At 40.2% G+C, this 14,977-nt stretch overlaps 1 protein-coding gene across 2 annotated transcripts; it reads right to left on the reverse strand.

Annotated features, from left to right (window-relative positions):
* Window positions 1-1,282: 1,282 nt before the first annotated feature.
* rpa2 (replication protein A2) lies at window positions 1,283-12,930 on the reverse strand. Of its 2 annotated transcripts, XM_010865171.5 has the most exons (9): window positions 12,787-12,930; window positions 12,306-12,400; window positions 10,696-10,797; window positions 4,243-4,356; window positions 4,008-4,082; window positions 3,710-3,829; window positions 3,428-3,559; window positions 2,073-2,167; window positions 1,283-1,962 (listed from the first exon to the last, which is right to left on the reverse strand). In XM_010865171.5, exons 1-9 carry the CDS (start codon window positions 12,797-12,799, stop codon window positions 1,875-1,877), a joined length of 834 nt encoding a protein of 277 aa, XP_010863473.1. In that variant the 5' UTR covers window positions 12,800-12,930; the 3' UTR covers window positions 1,283-1,874. The 2 variants fall into 2 exon arrangements, with proteins under 2 accessions (XP_010863473.1, XP_034145033.1); XM_034289142.1 differs by lacking the exons at window positions 10,696-10,797; window positions 12,306-12,400; window positions 12,787-12,930 and adding an exon at window positions 8,666-8,887.
* Window positions 12,931-14,977: the final 2,047 nt, after the last annotated feature.

The following is a 14,977-nucleotide window of genomic DNA, read 5'->3' on the forward strand; positions in this document are numbered from 1 at the left end:
AATGCCCGCAAGGTCCCCCTGCTCAAGAAAGCACATGTACAGGTCCATCTGAAGTTGGCCAATGAACATCTGAAAGATTCAGAGAACTGGGTGAAAGTGTTGTGGTCAGATGGGACCAAAACCAAGCTTTTTGGCATCAACTCAATTCGCCGTGTTCGGAGGAGGAATGCTGCTTATGATGCCAAGAACACCATCCCCACCGTCAAACATGGAGGTGGAAACATTATGCTTTAGGGGGGGGGGGGGGGGGGGGGGGGGGTTCTGCTAAGGGGAGAGGACAACTTCACTGGATCAAAGATATACGGGGCCATGTACAGTCAAATCCTGGGTGAGAACCTCCTTCTGGATTTTTTTAGTATTATTCTGTCTCTCACTGTTCAAATAAACCTACCATTAAACTGATAATTGCTTTGTCAGTGGGCGAAAGTACAAAATCAGCAGGGAATCAAAAATAAAAATCCTCGCTGTACCTGCTGATTATGTCTAGCTGCATAACCCTTGATCCAGAATAATTGTAATATTTTTGTACCTAAAAACTCAAGAAATTAAGTCCAGTTTTTAAGTAACATACTATGCAATTGCTATATTCTGTTCATCGAGTTACAATAACCTTCAGAATGACGGCCAACCTTGATAAAAATTTGCAAAAAGGACTAAACATGACAAATACTGATTAATTTTGTATGCCCAAATGCATAAGTATTTATTTTATACTAAAAACAATAGTTTAGAGAAAATAATTGTTTAAACTAATAAAAACAACCAGGAAATTACAAGTGTGAAAATTCTCCGGTATTAATTACATCCCTCAAGTGCTAAGGGCAACCAATGCAAAATGTTGTGGTAAAATAAAGATTACAATGCTGAGAGACTGCCAAACTGATGTGTTATGCATGTACCTGGTAGAGTTCATGAAGCCATTAACCTTACAAGTGCCCTGAAACCAGCAAAAGCAAAACAGACTTCTAAATGATCATAGGTTTATCTGCTTATTATGGAAGCGTATAGTTAACCTAATTCAAATGTTAGTGGAATCCCACATTGCATTTTCATTTTTCACTTTTGCTTGCATTATTTGATTCAATATGAAAAATTTAAATGCGATCATGTGATTTGGAAAGGGCTAGGCTACATAGATGTATGGGTACAATGGCAACTGCAGGGCTAGTGCAAGTCATGTTGGATTAAGTTAAGTATACACTCCCATACCTGATTGTACCCACAGTCTGATATTGATGAAGGTTAAAAACCATTTGTCTCCACAGAATATCCAACAATTGTATAATGGAAAGATGACACGTGTTTCTGAAAACGTTTACTGTAGACAAAAACAAAATGACAAAGGCAAACAATTCTGGATAGTTTCATTTTACATGCTGCTGACTAGATGGCATTCAAATGTAAGTATTTTCTTTCTTGTAACAGGTAAGAAGAATTCACCATGCCGGTTAGAATTAGATCTAAGGTCAGAAGGTTTAGGGGTTAGATAAATGCTAAAGAAATTGACACATCTTCAAATCTAACATGATAACCACAACTGAAAGTTGCCATTTAAGTCCCCCGTTACATTGACTGTGAGAACATTTGACTGACTTAAACCTCTTTTACTTTAATATAATTAACGGAAGTTGAAACAGGATGTTTTAACACTGGCCATGACAGTCAAAGGCCTCAAATTCCACAGAAACCACCAGACTCACATAGACATTCTTTAAAATTCATCACTATAAATGACCATAAGTTCTGTTGTCAGGGTTGTGATCTCCTGAGTTCTGAGAAGGTTTTGGGTGCTACCCAGATATACTGTCCCCTCATAGCCGGAGTGGGTTGTGAATGGTCCCGGGCAATAGTCTGCCTGAGTGCTAACAGTATTTTTAGTCGTCATTGTCCGTTGACTTAAAGTGATCCTCATCGATAGTGGAGAAGATGTGCCCTTCGTTGCTGAGGAACTCAACAGCTTGCCTGTTGTTAGAAACAGAGCACAGTGAGAGTTGTGCCATATGGTCAAATGTTGCAGTACAGTAGCTCTAGGACCCCTGGTGGCAGTACTAAAAACATCTTAAATATCTTACTTAATGACAGCCAGGCTCATGCCGCTTAGTCTCTGCTTTAAGTCCTGTGTGCTGATGCCCTGTGCGTCTGGACAACTCCTTATCAAGCTCAGCACCTTGGGAGAGGCCATAATAACATCACAAACATTCAGAGAATAACATGCAGAACTCAACAATTCCAACCAACCGTTTTACTTTCTGTTGTGATCTTGTTTGTTTCTTTATTTGATAAAAAATTAAGGTAGAGCAGAGTTTTAGCTGAAAGACCATTTGGCCAGATTGAAAGCCACCCTGCAGTAGTACATGTCCACTGGAAGCAGTGGTTCACCACAGACCCCACTTGAAACAGTTCAAATTACAGGCAAACACACATCCAACTTAAGCAGCCTTCTGCTAACATCTTAAATGGGAATGTCATGTTATAGGCTGTAACCTTGAAGGTTTAGGTTCTTTAATAGGTTCTGGCAAGGTACAGATTTAGCTTTATCTAGGTTCGCTCTATGAAACAAAGTCTTTTTTAAAACACAGTGAAGGTTGTCTATAATGTAAATTCATTATTTCCCTTTTAATGATTCTGGATTGAAAAATGTAAGTAACGCCAGTTTGCTAATAAGCATAACTGATAACAGACAAGCAAAAACAGAACCTAAACATTGTGAGTAGTCCATTTCCAACAACTGGAAGTCTCATAAGTTGTTGTGTGGGTTAAATTAGTTACCAAGTAACAAGTATACTTCAGAAACATGGTTTTTACCCCTACAATAGCAGCACAGTCAATGCAAGACTGGCAAGGCACCTCAAAATGGCATAGTACCAAGTTTAAAAGGATATTTCAACCTGAAATTATATGGGTAACATTCCCCTTACATGGCATTGTGTCTGAAGGCTCATGGGGACATGTCACAATAAGCCATTCTTCACTTTTTGCCCAGCCTGGAATTAGCACCAACAACTCTACCCAAATTCACAAGCCATGATGCCTGCCTGCCCATTGTTAAATAGAGTAGTGGTTAGAGATGCAATCTGCCACACAGTATCAAATCCAGCCAGGGACAAAATGCATTAGGATTAGTTGAAGATAAACTAAAACTTCAATGGCCACAATCTACACATAGTAAGCAAAAAGTGAAACAGTTGATGATTATGTTGCGATGGAAAAACTCTAACTGACATGTCTAATATGATAAATGGCTTGAAGTGTTGGACTGTCTTAAAACACTGGTTAGAATGAGAGCTACAAAACCTACTGCTCCCTCCCAACTAATGCACTTGGTAGTGTGGGTGTGTAAATTGGTTTGGTATGTAAAACTGCCAATTAATTAATTATACTAGATAACTTATGTTACCAGAGAGAATATGTAAGCCGCAACTCTCACCTGGTTCTGGCTCGGGCTCAGCCCGTTGGCAGACATGTCACTGCCACCGGAGTATCCACCCCCCATACTGCCCCCCGCCCCGGGTCGAGACAATGACGCCATACTAGTGTTCATCCCCCCTCCTCCGCCAACCTACAAACGGAACAAAAACTGAGTGGCAACGCAGACATTTGAAATAGATACTGATAACAGCATACTGAGTTGTAGTTTAATTATCTGAGTAATAACAGCAGTTGTGGGAACAGTAGTAGTAATTGCATTTTGGGGGTAAAGACTGCTCACCATACTGGTCTGTGGTTTGCTGAGCAGCATGTGTGCCTGCACCACCTCCAGCATGTGTGAGGTGATCTCATTCATGTCCTCGAGGGGCCTGACGCTGAACGCTACCACGGACCTGTGATTCTTTTCAGCCCAGACACAAAGACAAGTTCAGTTTGTCATGTAGGCATCAACATCACCAGTAATGTAAAAAAAACTAACAAAAACTCTTCTTCGCGGAGGAATTGTAATTTTGGTTCAGGGCCCCTTAGTTAGTGCACTGTCATGGTAATATGCATTTAAAATCTGAAAAGGACCTCACCTGGAATGAGCGCAGGTTTCCAGAGACCTTGACATAGGTGCCCGGGGGGATAACAGTGCTGTCCACACTGGGGTCCTGGAGGACAGACGACCCGACAAAACATTAGAACATTAGAGTTGGAATTGCATGAGAAACTCAAATCCGGCAAGACTTTGGAAATTATTCTGTTATTAATGGCTATATATTGAGGATTTTCTTGTACTTGCCAGTGTTAACATGCCCTCATGAGACTCACCTCCGTATCCACCCACTGTTTCACATCCATAGGGGGCCCCGTCATGTCATCAACTTTGTACTGAATGTTGGTCATGGATTTGTCAGTGGTTCGGATTATGCCCACGATAGTAATCTGGAACACAAAACAATATGAAGAGGCAGCATTTGTGTGAGATGAGTGGAGCAAGCCAATTTCATCAAAACGGTCTACAGATTAACTAAGCAGTCCACCGCGGGCAATGTGTTGCTAAACGGGTAAAGCAACGCATCATGGCACATAACTATAGCTGTTGCAATTCAATGCCATTAGACAATTCCATTTAATATTTAAAAAGATCTAATTATTGTGTTAATGGGACATCACACTGTTTAAATAGGAGGAAAGGAAACACTAATTTAACACAAGCAATTTAATCAAACATCTTAAGACAGCATAGCGCAGAGTTCAAGCAGTATGCTAATGCTAGCAGCGTAGAACCACCACAGCTAATTTTGCACCAATCATTGGAGAAGCAAAATAAAATTTCCAGAGACAGCCAGCAGGCAGAAAAAAAATTAAAGAGCAGAGCAGCCAGTAATAGGCCAGGGCGACACTGGCCCGCCCAGGCACGTTTTTAATCAAAATACATTTATATTATTTAAGAAAATATTAATATAAACCTGATTTATTGTTGACTGTTGTGTTTAATTTGTTTCCTGAATAAAATGGAACTGTTGAAGCAAGTTGTAGAAAGCCTCCCTCCAGAACATAATTGGTTGCTATGGTTGCTAGGGGTTCCGACAGGAAGACCCTCTGGGCAGCGGGCTCTGCTTTTTAAACAATGTATTAACATCACCACAATAATGGCTAAACAAGTTTCTTTAATGTGTTATTTGAAAAAAAGCAAGAGTTGAGGAAGACACACCACTGCCTCCATCTACAGAGTCCACCTAGCCCACTTCTTCAGACTCATTAACCCACAAGAAGGCTAGTCAGGTGCTGGTGGCGGCAGCCGCTTGCTCCCTGGCCGCAGTGCCAGTGCTCTTTCCCGGTCAGCCTGACGCGGGTTTACCCGCTGATCTGACGGCAATTGATGAACCACCTTCACAACCCAATTTGAAGGTATTTCCCAGCACTGTCAAGAATGGAAAATCAAGGAGCTTCTCAAAATGGTATGGACAGTTTTTTTGGTTGGAGTAGTGTAACAAGGATGCGATTTTCTGTAAAATGTGCCGTCATTTTCCAAGCGGAGCTGACAGCCCATTTGCGAGAGAGGGGTTTGTGGACTGGAAGCACCTACGACAGGCATGTGAAAAACACCAGATGAGCAAGCCCCACTCCGTTTCACTGGATACGTTTCAAGGCTACAGGGCCAACCAAACTGCAGGTCGGGGAAATGTATTAAATCAAATGAACCGTGATGCCATGGACTATTAATTTATTGAAAGGAATCGGGACCATCTAAAAGTCCTTTTAGACATTGTGCTGTTTTGTGCCAAGCAGGACATCCCCCGACGTGGACACAGGGAAAATGAAGATGCTCTCAATAAAGCAAACTTTATAGAACTGTTCAAGTTCAAGTGCAAATATGATCCACAGATCCAAAATCGTCTAGAGCAGCTGCCCAGAAACGGAACTTTGATGAGCCCAGATATACAAAATGAGCTGCTGGAGTCCGCAGACTCATTGCTGTTGCGTAAAATCAAAGCAGAAGAAGTCTGAAACACCGGGCACCTATTATGCACTTATGGCAGATGAGTATAAGGATGAGTCAAAGCGTGAACTGGTGGCTGTTTGTGTGGGATCTGTTCACGCATTCAAAATAAAAGAACAGGCAATCGGATTCATGGACATAAGTGACCTGAGCACAAGTGGTATTTCAGAAAAGATACTACAGGTGATTGAACCACTGCAACATGACCCATCTCTGGGCGTTGGCTTCAGTTTCGACAGAGCCTCTGTTATATCAGGAAACAAGGGAAGTGTGCATGTGGTTTTGAAACAAACTTCATATGTCCACTGCAATTCTCACGACTGCATCTGGTACTCTGTGCAGCAGCAAAGGTGTCTGGGCATGTCAGCAAATGCTTTGATACACTGAACAATATTCACAGTTTCATGACAGGCAGCAGCAGACACGCAAAGTTTGTGGCAGCGCAAAGGGAGCTTCATCCAGGACGCCCGTGCTTGGAACTTGAGCGATCCACAGACACGCACTGGAGCTCCAAATCCGCAGCAGTGAGCAAAGTACTGACTTTACGTAATATTAGAAGTGCTTGCTGAGTATGCTGAAAGCAGAGGCCAATCAAAGGTTGAGGCGCAGTCCCTGCTGCAACAAATACAAACAGAAAAGTTCTTATTTTTACTCGTCACAATTGGAATATTTCAGACGAGCGATTTCGCCACACGGGGTTTACAAAGCCCAACATTTTCAGTCTCTTAGTTCCTCAATAAGGTCGATGCACTCAGTGAGCTTTGCTCGGTTTAAAGACAATTCAGGGTGAGATTTTGAGCAAGTAATGAAGCTAACAGAAGAGTTGTCGCAGAAAAATGAAATCACAAGCTGGGACATCACATCTGGGACCAGAGTGAGAAAGCTCCCGGCAAGGCTGGCAGGATCAGTGGTCACAACTAATTTGGGGAAAGCAACAAGTGTGAGAAATGACCCAAGACAGATGACAGAGCTGGACAATCATTTCCAAGAAAATCAGTATGGAATAATGAGGGCAGCAGCCACTTTTCTCCGACAGTCTAAGACTTTTGCAGAGTAGGATTCTCTGTGGGCCCCGTGTGATCACTTTCATATATTGGTTAAGGATGCTGAACAAACAGTATACATTGAGCAACTGTGTCGGAAAGTAGCTAATGGCCTGGAATTTCCATCCCTCGTGGAAGTATTGGACATTTGTGCTCCTGTCATATTTCCAAACCTCAATAAACTACTTCAAGTCATCATCACCCTTCCCATGACTTCTTGTAGTGTTGAGACTGTTCTCCACTGCAGGAAGGATTAAAAACGGACCTCAGAGCATCCATGAGTACTACCCGCCTCAATCTGTGCCTTTAGTCCTTTGAAAAATAACTGACTCTTTGGACTATGATGAGAATTTGTTTTCAACACTAAACCCAGGCACTTGCTTCTTGTTTTGTAGAATGAAAACAAAGGTAGGCCTGTTGTTTAACTAATTTCCTTAATTTTTGCCTGTGAAGTGACTTAACTAAGTGGTGTGTTGTGTATAGCTGTATGCCTTATAGGCTACATTGTATGGTTTAAATGAGTTGCTATTTTATTTGGGACAAAAGCTTACATTTCCACCAGGCTGATTGCATTGTATATGGTTGATTTAACAGAAATTAGGGAGTGTTATTTATTTCAAAACGTGCTCTTCTGAGTTTTCATTATTTGAATTTCTTTTACTTTTAGCCTACTTTATTTTCAGGTGAACTGTCTTAGCACTGCTGACTAGCCTGAATAAAATAGACAGGTTATTGTCTATGCTGGTTTATCCAGCCTTTATTGAGCTCTGTTGGTTGAACATGTTTAGACACACCAGTGTTGAAACAATTAAAGCCTTTTAAATGTTTGTTGGTGATACTCCAGAGTCAAAGGGAGTGACAGTTGAATTTTCAAAAAATGTATTTGCAAGTGAAAATCCTCATGAATCTACGTCTTTACACTTACTGTAACATTAAGTCTGTAAAGTTAATTAAATTGATACTTTTAATGTGTCCAAAACAACTAATTTCACAGCACCAGAACAGATAGTGATTTCTTTTGTTAGTGTTTTGTTATTGCCTTTGCCGAATATTGTTAAATAAAGGTGTAACTTTTTGCAGTTTGCCTTTTTTTCTACTCTCAAAGGTTTTCTAGGAAAAACTGTAGGCCCACTCACCTTTTCACTGGCCCGCCCAAAATATAATTTCTGCCTACGCCACTGGAGCAGAGACTAGCCGAGTGCACTCGATGTCCAGCCATTGTAGTTTGTTAATAATGTTGAATGGTTAAGATATTTTTATGGGAGAAATATGTCCTCATTAAAGCTGCACTATTTACGATTGTTCAGTAAACAAAGCATTTTGAATTTACTAGGCAGAAAGCGGTTCAGCACCAATGCCAGATAGAGAATGAAGTCCTGAATATGAAAAATATAATTACCTGTTCCAAAAACAGCGATAACTCAGAGTTCAATGTTATTTTTAGCCTAGCTAATTTGGGTTTACGGTTCCTGTTTGCTAGCTATAGAGAGCTAGTCTAACCGTACATTGAGCGATTTTTGTGTCGACCGAGCGGACAATCTGTTGTTGAGCCCAAACCTAACCATACACTTCAATCAGTATAGAGAAAACGTGTCTTTGCAAATATTAAGTTCTTACTATTTGCATGACTCCACTACTAAATACGTATTTTGACGGTGCCAATTCAATGATGTGTCAATGTTCAAATAGAAATATATACGTTTACCTTATGCATGCATCACTCCCCCGTGAGCCAACGATCTCGAAAACCTTCCATGCATCAATTTTTCAAAAGGTTTCTGTATAAATCCAACATAATGGGGAAATCGGAAAACTTTAGCTAGCGAGCAGAAAAGAGAAGGGACTTCAAGATGCAGAGAACATCTCCCCTGTCATTGGTAGTCGCCGAACTCCGTCAATTCCCGCTCGCTGGAAATAAGCATAAAGTCGCTTGGAGATTTTGTCTCCGAGAGTAGCTCCGCCTGCTGTCGCCGTGATTCGCTGGCTCTCGTTGGAAATGATTGAGAGCATGGCACTAAAGTGACCACAACCCCCAAAACCCGGACCCTTGTGTAACTGCACGCGCACATGTATGCGCTTATGCACGCATGTTGGTTGTCATGCGTGCTTGTGGATGGTGGAGCGCCTGCGCTTTGAGCTTTGATGAGATTTGTTGCTTTGCTACGCAATTTTATGCAGTTGTTTGTTTGGCTCCGACTCATATTTGGAAATATTACAGTATTATTATTAGCCTATTTGTTATTGTGGTGAAAACCGGACAATTTGGTAGTGAATGTAGGAAACCGGGACATTTTATCGTTTACAGATATTTATCGGGATACCCAGCTTGAAACCGGGAAAGTCCCAGTCTCCAGCAACTCCAAATAGTTTACTAATGTTATATACAGCGCCGGAAAAAATGAAGAGATCACTGCCCCTTTTCCTTTCCTTTCCATAAAAAGTCGAAAAGGTTTTGAGTGAGAAACAGAAGGGTTAAAATTAAGAGACCACTGCAAATTGAATCCTTCTGGTCCTCATTCAAAACTTTCCTTCTCAACTTTTTTGGAGAGGAAAGAGAAAGGTGCAGTGATCTAAATTTTTCCCGGAGCTGTATATCAACTAAATCTCAAATCGCCTATTACGTACTACAAGTACGTACTACACAGACAATGATGAAGTACGTACTGTTTTGTATATAGTAAGCTAGTATACCAGTATTGGGACCGAATAGGGTACAGAACCTCGTCATTTAAACTGCGTCACGAGATTAGATCATCTTGTCACCTATTAACATCATGCCAAGTTTGAATATTTAACTAAACACCATTAAGCATTATTAACCCAATTAAATGTGGTCAAATGTACTTCCACCACAACTAGCATCTATGAACTGTACGGCTTTTGCCACTGGCCGTTTTAAGCTTATTAGCCTGAAATAGGCCTACTGATATCTTACTACTTGGAATAGCCAAAAGAATTTAGCAAATGCTCATGAGAATTTAGCAAACGCTCACTGAATACTAACTTCACACTGACAAAGCTATTTCACTTCATGGCACAACAACATTTGTTTCTAAAAAGATGAGAGAATCGTGGAAACACAAAAATCCTTCCTAGTGCAGCTTTGAGTACTTGGTATCAGAAAGTACCCAAATATAAGTACTCATACCTGATCTGAAAAACATTGGTAATGGTGCACCCCTTATTTCTACCATCATCTTCCATCAATGTGTGCAATAACTCAGACTTACCACTCAATACCTGGAGTAAAGGCACTGATGCTTGTTAATAGTATGGGTGGGGAGGGGGGGTTTTAATGTAACTTCTAAAAGGGTCCAGTCTGACCAATTCATTTCAAATGTGTAGTTCTATGCAAAAATGACAGTGACATTCTTTGACTATTACCACAAACTGCAAGCTGATTCCGAGATTAATGTCATCTTTATGGAGAAAAAAAACATTCAGTTCAATAGAAAAAGTTCTCACAAAGTTAAAATTGCCTGTTTTATCTTAAAACGGGAATAACTTCAACTAAAAGTTAAGCCACATATTGACAATAGTTGCTTATTGAAACTCCATATTCTTTATGAATAGTAAATGAACCATGGATCCAACATACCAACATTGAATGTTGTGTAGGAAATGTACCCAATATACAGAAACACCTCAACAAAAAGTTACAGTGCCTTTTCTTGGGAGGCAAAACAAGCCACTTTCTTGTGGGTGGGCCATGACTACAAATTACTTTTGGGTTACCTGGGCAACCTCCACCTCTCCCACTTTGAAAACATCCTCTGCTTGGGCAGCTGACATGAGCTGGGACACTGTGCATGGGACAATCTGCTGGGCACGTTGTCTCTGTAAACATACAAAAAATGTATCCAATAGAAATGTTGGCAAATGCTGTTACAACAGATGAATACAGTGAAAAGTTTATTTACAGGGCCATTTTCCCTAATACAAATAACTGAAAAGAAACAAGGAATATAAACAGTAGCAGATACTTTGGAGCAGCTTAAGCAGAGCACTTGTAAATGTGTAGGTATTAATAGTTTATATATTTTTTCAAAGTCAACAAGAACATTTATAAGTTCTTTAATATATACTGTTAGTGGGGTTTTTTGTGCCAAAGAATGCAAGTTGTCTGCCAGTATTTTCTGATAAAATGCTGCATTCATCATGCTATCAATTTTCATAAGATTCCACAGTGACTTTTGAGCTCACCCCCTTCCCCAAAACAACAGTGAGCCACCACAATGCATCACAGTGGGGATGGTATTCTGTTCACTATAGGCCTTGTTGACCCCTCTTCAAACAGCGCTTATGATTGTAACCATAAAGCTCTATTGGTCTCATCACTCCAAATTACTGAATTTTCCACTTCTTAGTAAGTGATTGAACATTACCGACTGGCATTTCCAAGGATTTGGATATCTTTTTATATCTTTTCCATCTTTATAATGTTCCATTACCTTGTTACACAGGTCTTTTGACAGTTATTTTCTGCTCCCCATGGCTCAGTATTTAGCCTGCTCAGTGGATCCACGTGAGAGCTAACAAACTCATTTACTATTTATACAGACACTAATTGCAATTTAAAAAGCCACAGGTGAGGAAAACTCACCTTTAATTGCCATGTGTCTCTGTAACAAGGCCAAACATTCAAGGGTATGCAAACTTTTGATCAGGGCCATTTGGGTGATTTCTGTTATCGTTATGATTTAAAAAGGAGCCAAACAACTGGCTTCATATGATCACTGTACTTGAATAAGAAATGTTTCTATGATCAGTCATATTTTCAAAGTCAATGCCAAAATGTCTGTTTCTGCCAGGGTATGCAAACTTGAGCACAACTGTAGATATTGTTAATGTTCTAAATGACTATTGTAGCTGGAAACAGCTGATTTTCAATGGAATATCAACACAGGCGTACAGAGGACCATTGTCAGCAACCTTCAGTCCTGTGTTCCAATGGCACATCGTGTTTGTTAATCCAAGTTGATCATTTTAGCGATACAACTTTCCTTCTTTAGACTAGTTCAGTATTTTCAGCATCCGCATTTGTGGGTTCGATTACAGGCTCAAAATGGCCAGAAACAGATCAGTCTATTCTTGATCTGAGAAATTAAGGCTGGATTACAGTGAATAGCACAGCCCAATAAAATGTAATTATGAAGCTGAGATTGTCCTGATTAAAATGGAGTGGGACTTGAAAACAATATATATACAGCTCTGGAGAAAAATTATTTATCCTGACCTCCATGACCAATACAAACAAAATGTTACCCAGAAGAAATGTTGGTAAATGTTTCATCTGCCCAGCCTATTAACGTAATGTGAGGTGTGTGGAAGAGTGAAATACAGACCCCTTTCTTCTCTCCTCCCTGGGAGGCAGCAGGAGAGGCAAATCCCCCAGGAGACTGTGTGTACCCACCACTGTTTGATTCACCGTATCCTCCGCCTAAATAAAGCCAAATGATGGAAAGTGACTCAAATCTACAATAGGTACCAACAACACACCTGTGTATCGTAGTATACATGCAGCAATTAGCAAACGAGCTAATGTTAGCGGAGTGACACAGCTCAATGGTAAGTACGCAACAACAGCTACAACAGTAGCAGTTTTTTCTCGAGAAAACAATATATACCTAAGTACTTAGCAGCTTACAACTAGTTGCAAAACGAATAGACTAGCCAGTAACGTTAGGGAGAAAACTAGTACTATAAGTTACAATAATGGCTAAGTAATGGTTAGCAGTACCAACTTGTAAAAACAGATAGCGTGGAAGGACGTAGACAATAAATTCTTAAAATCCGTGGAACAAAATTTCTCAAAAGGAAACCCACCTTGGTTCCACATGGTGTCGTTACCTTACCCTAATAATAATGATAAAACTGAAGAGTCTAAAAGACAACGTATTGACTGCGAATGCCTTCCTTGTACAGTTCCGCGCGCTGTAAAGTTGACAGTAAAAGAACGCATGCGCTCTACAGAACTCCCGCGAAATCCACCGTCCAATGAAATACGGAAAATGTGGTCAAGCCAATGAATTCGATAGTGATTGGTCATTCACGAAACCACGTGGTTTCGGCTCCTATGGGGGGAGGTGAGCCGAATCGCATGAACCGAGCCACGAGAAGGAGCTTGGTTCACAGAAAATACGTTGAAAACTGTTATTTCTAACCAGACGAATCAAGTGCAACATGCCCAGGATTTCTTTTCTTCAGCTGGCTTCACTAACAATCGCAGTCTCGCATATGATGTGTCAAGACTGTGGTAATTAATTTGTAAAATCAACCCAGGTTTTCCCTTCGGCGACAAGCGCGTTCACATAAAGTGGCGGTGTTTGCAGCATATGACCAATTGTATATGACCAATCATTGTAGAAAACACTAACAGTACGCTAAACGGAGCAAGCTAGATCAATTTGGTATGCTAAAAGCAGCATTGTAATCGGAGGACGGAAATAGGAGTAACAAGCAAGGCATTTCTTTTTGGACAAAGGCTACCCAACATCATCATCAGTTGATTATATACAGTCATTCAGTTTTTTCGAAGAAAACGCGTTATTTCACGTGTTGTGTGCAGCATTCTGTAGCAAGCTAACCGAGACCGTTATAAATGGAAAAAAATCATTCTGATACTGTAAAGTTACGTAGCTCAACAGCTAAGGTTAGGCAGGATTATCTTGATTAAAAACATGGTATGTACAGTGAAGTATGTTATCGCTACTATTGATGCGTGAACAATGTTTCCCACCTCCTTCGTATCGTTCATCCTTTTTCTGAACCAAATTACTGCTGCACAAAATACCACCACTAGTTTTAAATGACTTGATTTTTCCGAACTGGTCCAAGATAAGAGAGCGAAGCTATTGAGACGTCAGAGAACTATATGTCCCATCTTTGCGTTATATCTATGGGTACAACTAGATCGGACTATAATTGCAATTTTTTGTTTTGTTTTTTTATTCATTAAAACTTTGTAAATGTTAAAAATATTTTGTAAATAAAAACATTCTGTAAACATGTTTCACAAATATAAATAAAATATGTGAATATGTAAAAACATATTACAAATAAAACACAAATCTGTAAAACATTTACAACAGTTGCTTAACATTTACAAGCGTTGTACATTTACAACTCTTAAGTTTTCTTACGGATTTGCATTTTGTATTTACATTTCCCGAGGAGGGTATGTCTGCAGACCGCAAGGGACATAACTTAATATGGGGGTTCCTAACGCCCATTGAAGGTTTCCATTAGTGTGGTGTTTTCGATTAAGTGCATGCTTTTATGAAGGAAGTATTACAGGGTCAGTGACGAAGATTTTGGTAAGTGCTTCTGTGACCAGGTCGGGCTAATCTATTTTTCCTATCGACAACGCCACCTAGAATTAACAAGAGCTCTAGGAACTCAACCAAAAGTTACAGTAACTTCTCATCAGACTACAAACTATGCTCAGGTTCGTTTGGAGGGAGGAGCAGTATATAAAGTATCCCAAAGGCGAAGCTATACTTTAATCAATATTTTATTGCACCACAACTTCAATATGTATTTACATTAACAATAAATTACATTACAATACTAAACCACACACAATATCCAAACCAAAATCACAGTAAATCAAGTCACAAACATAATCAAAATACATGCACAATTAATATCCAACCCGTGACACTTCCAACTGACAACCGCTATATATTTAGGGATAGTTAACGTGTTCGCTAAGATCGCTTATCTACTAAAATCTTTGAATCTTAGATTCGAATAGCTTTCTAGAGACAGGCAACAGGACAACCCTTATAGCTACTTTTATAGATAGCTAGCTACGCGACGAGGTAGGCTACTTGTTATTATTTCTGCCATGATGTGGCTCATGGATTTCGATTATTACCCAAAACCTACCGGAAACGTACCGAAGCGTTCCAGCTTGCAGTGCAGCTGCAACTCTGCTTCAATCGAATCCTGGTTGAGGCGTATTGACAGTGCAAGAGGCTCCAGCAGAGGGTGGCGCAAAATGTACACGGTCCGG

Source organism: Esox lucius, chromosome 20 (assembly GCF_011004845.1).
Source record: "Esox lucius isolate fEsoLuc1 chromosome 20, fEsoLuc1.pri, whole genome shotgun sequence".
Classification (NCBI taxonomy): domain Eukaryota; kingdom Metazoa; phylum Chordata; class Actinopteri; order Esociformes; family Esocidae; genus Esox; species Esox lucius.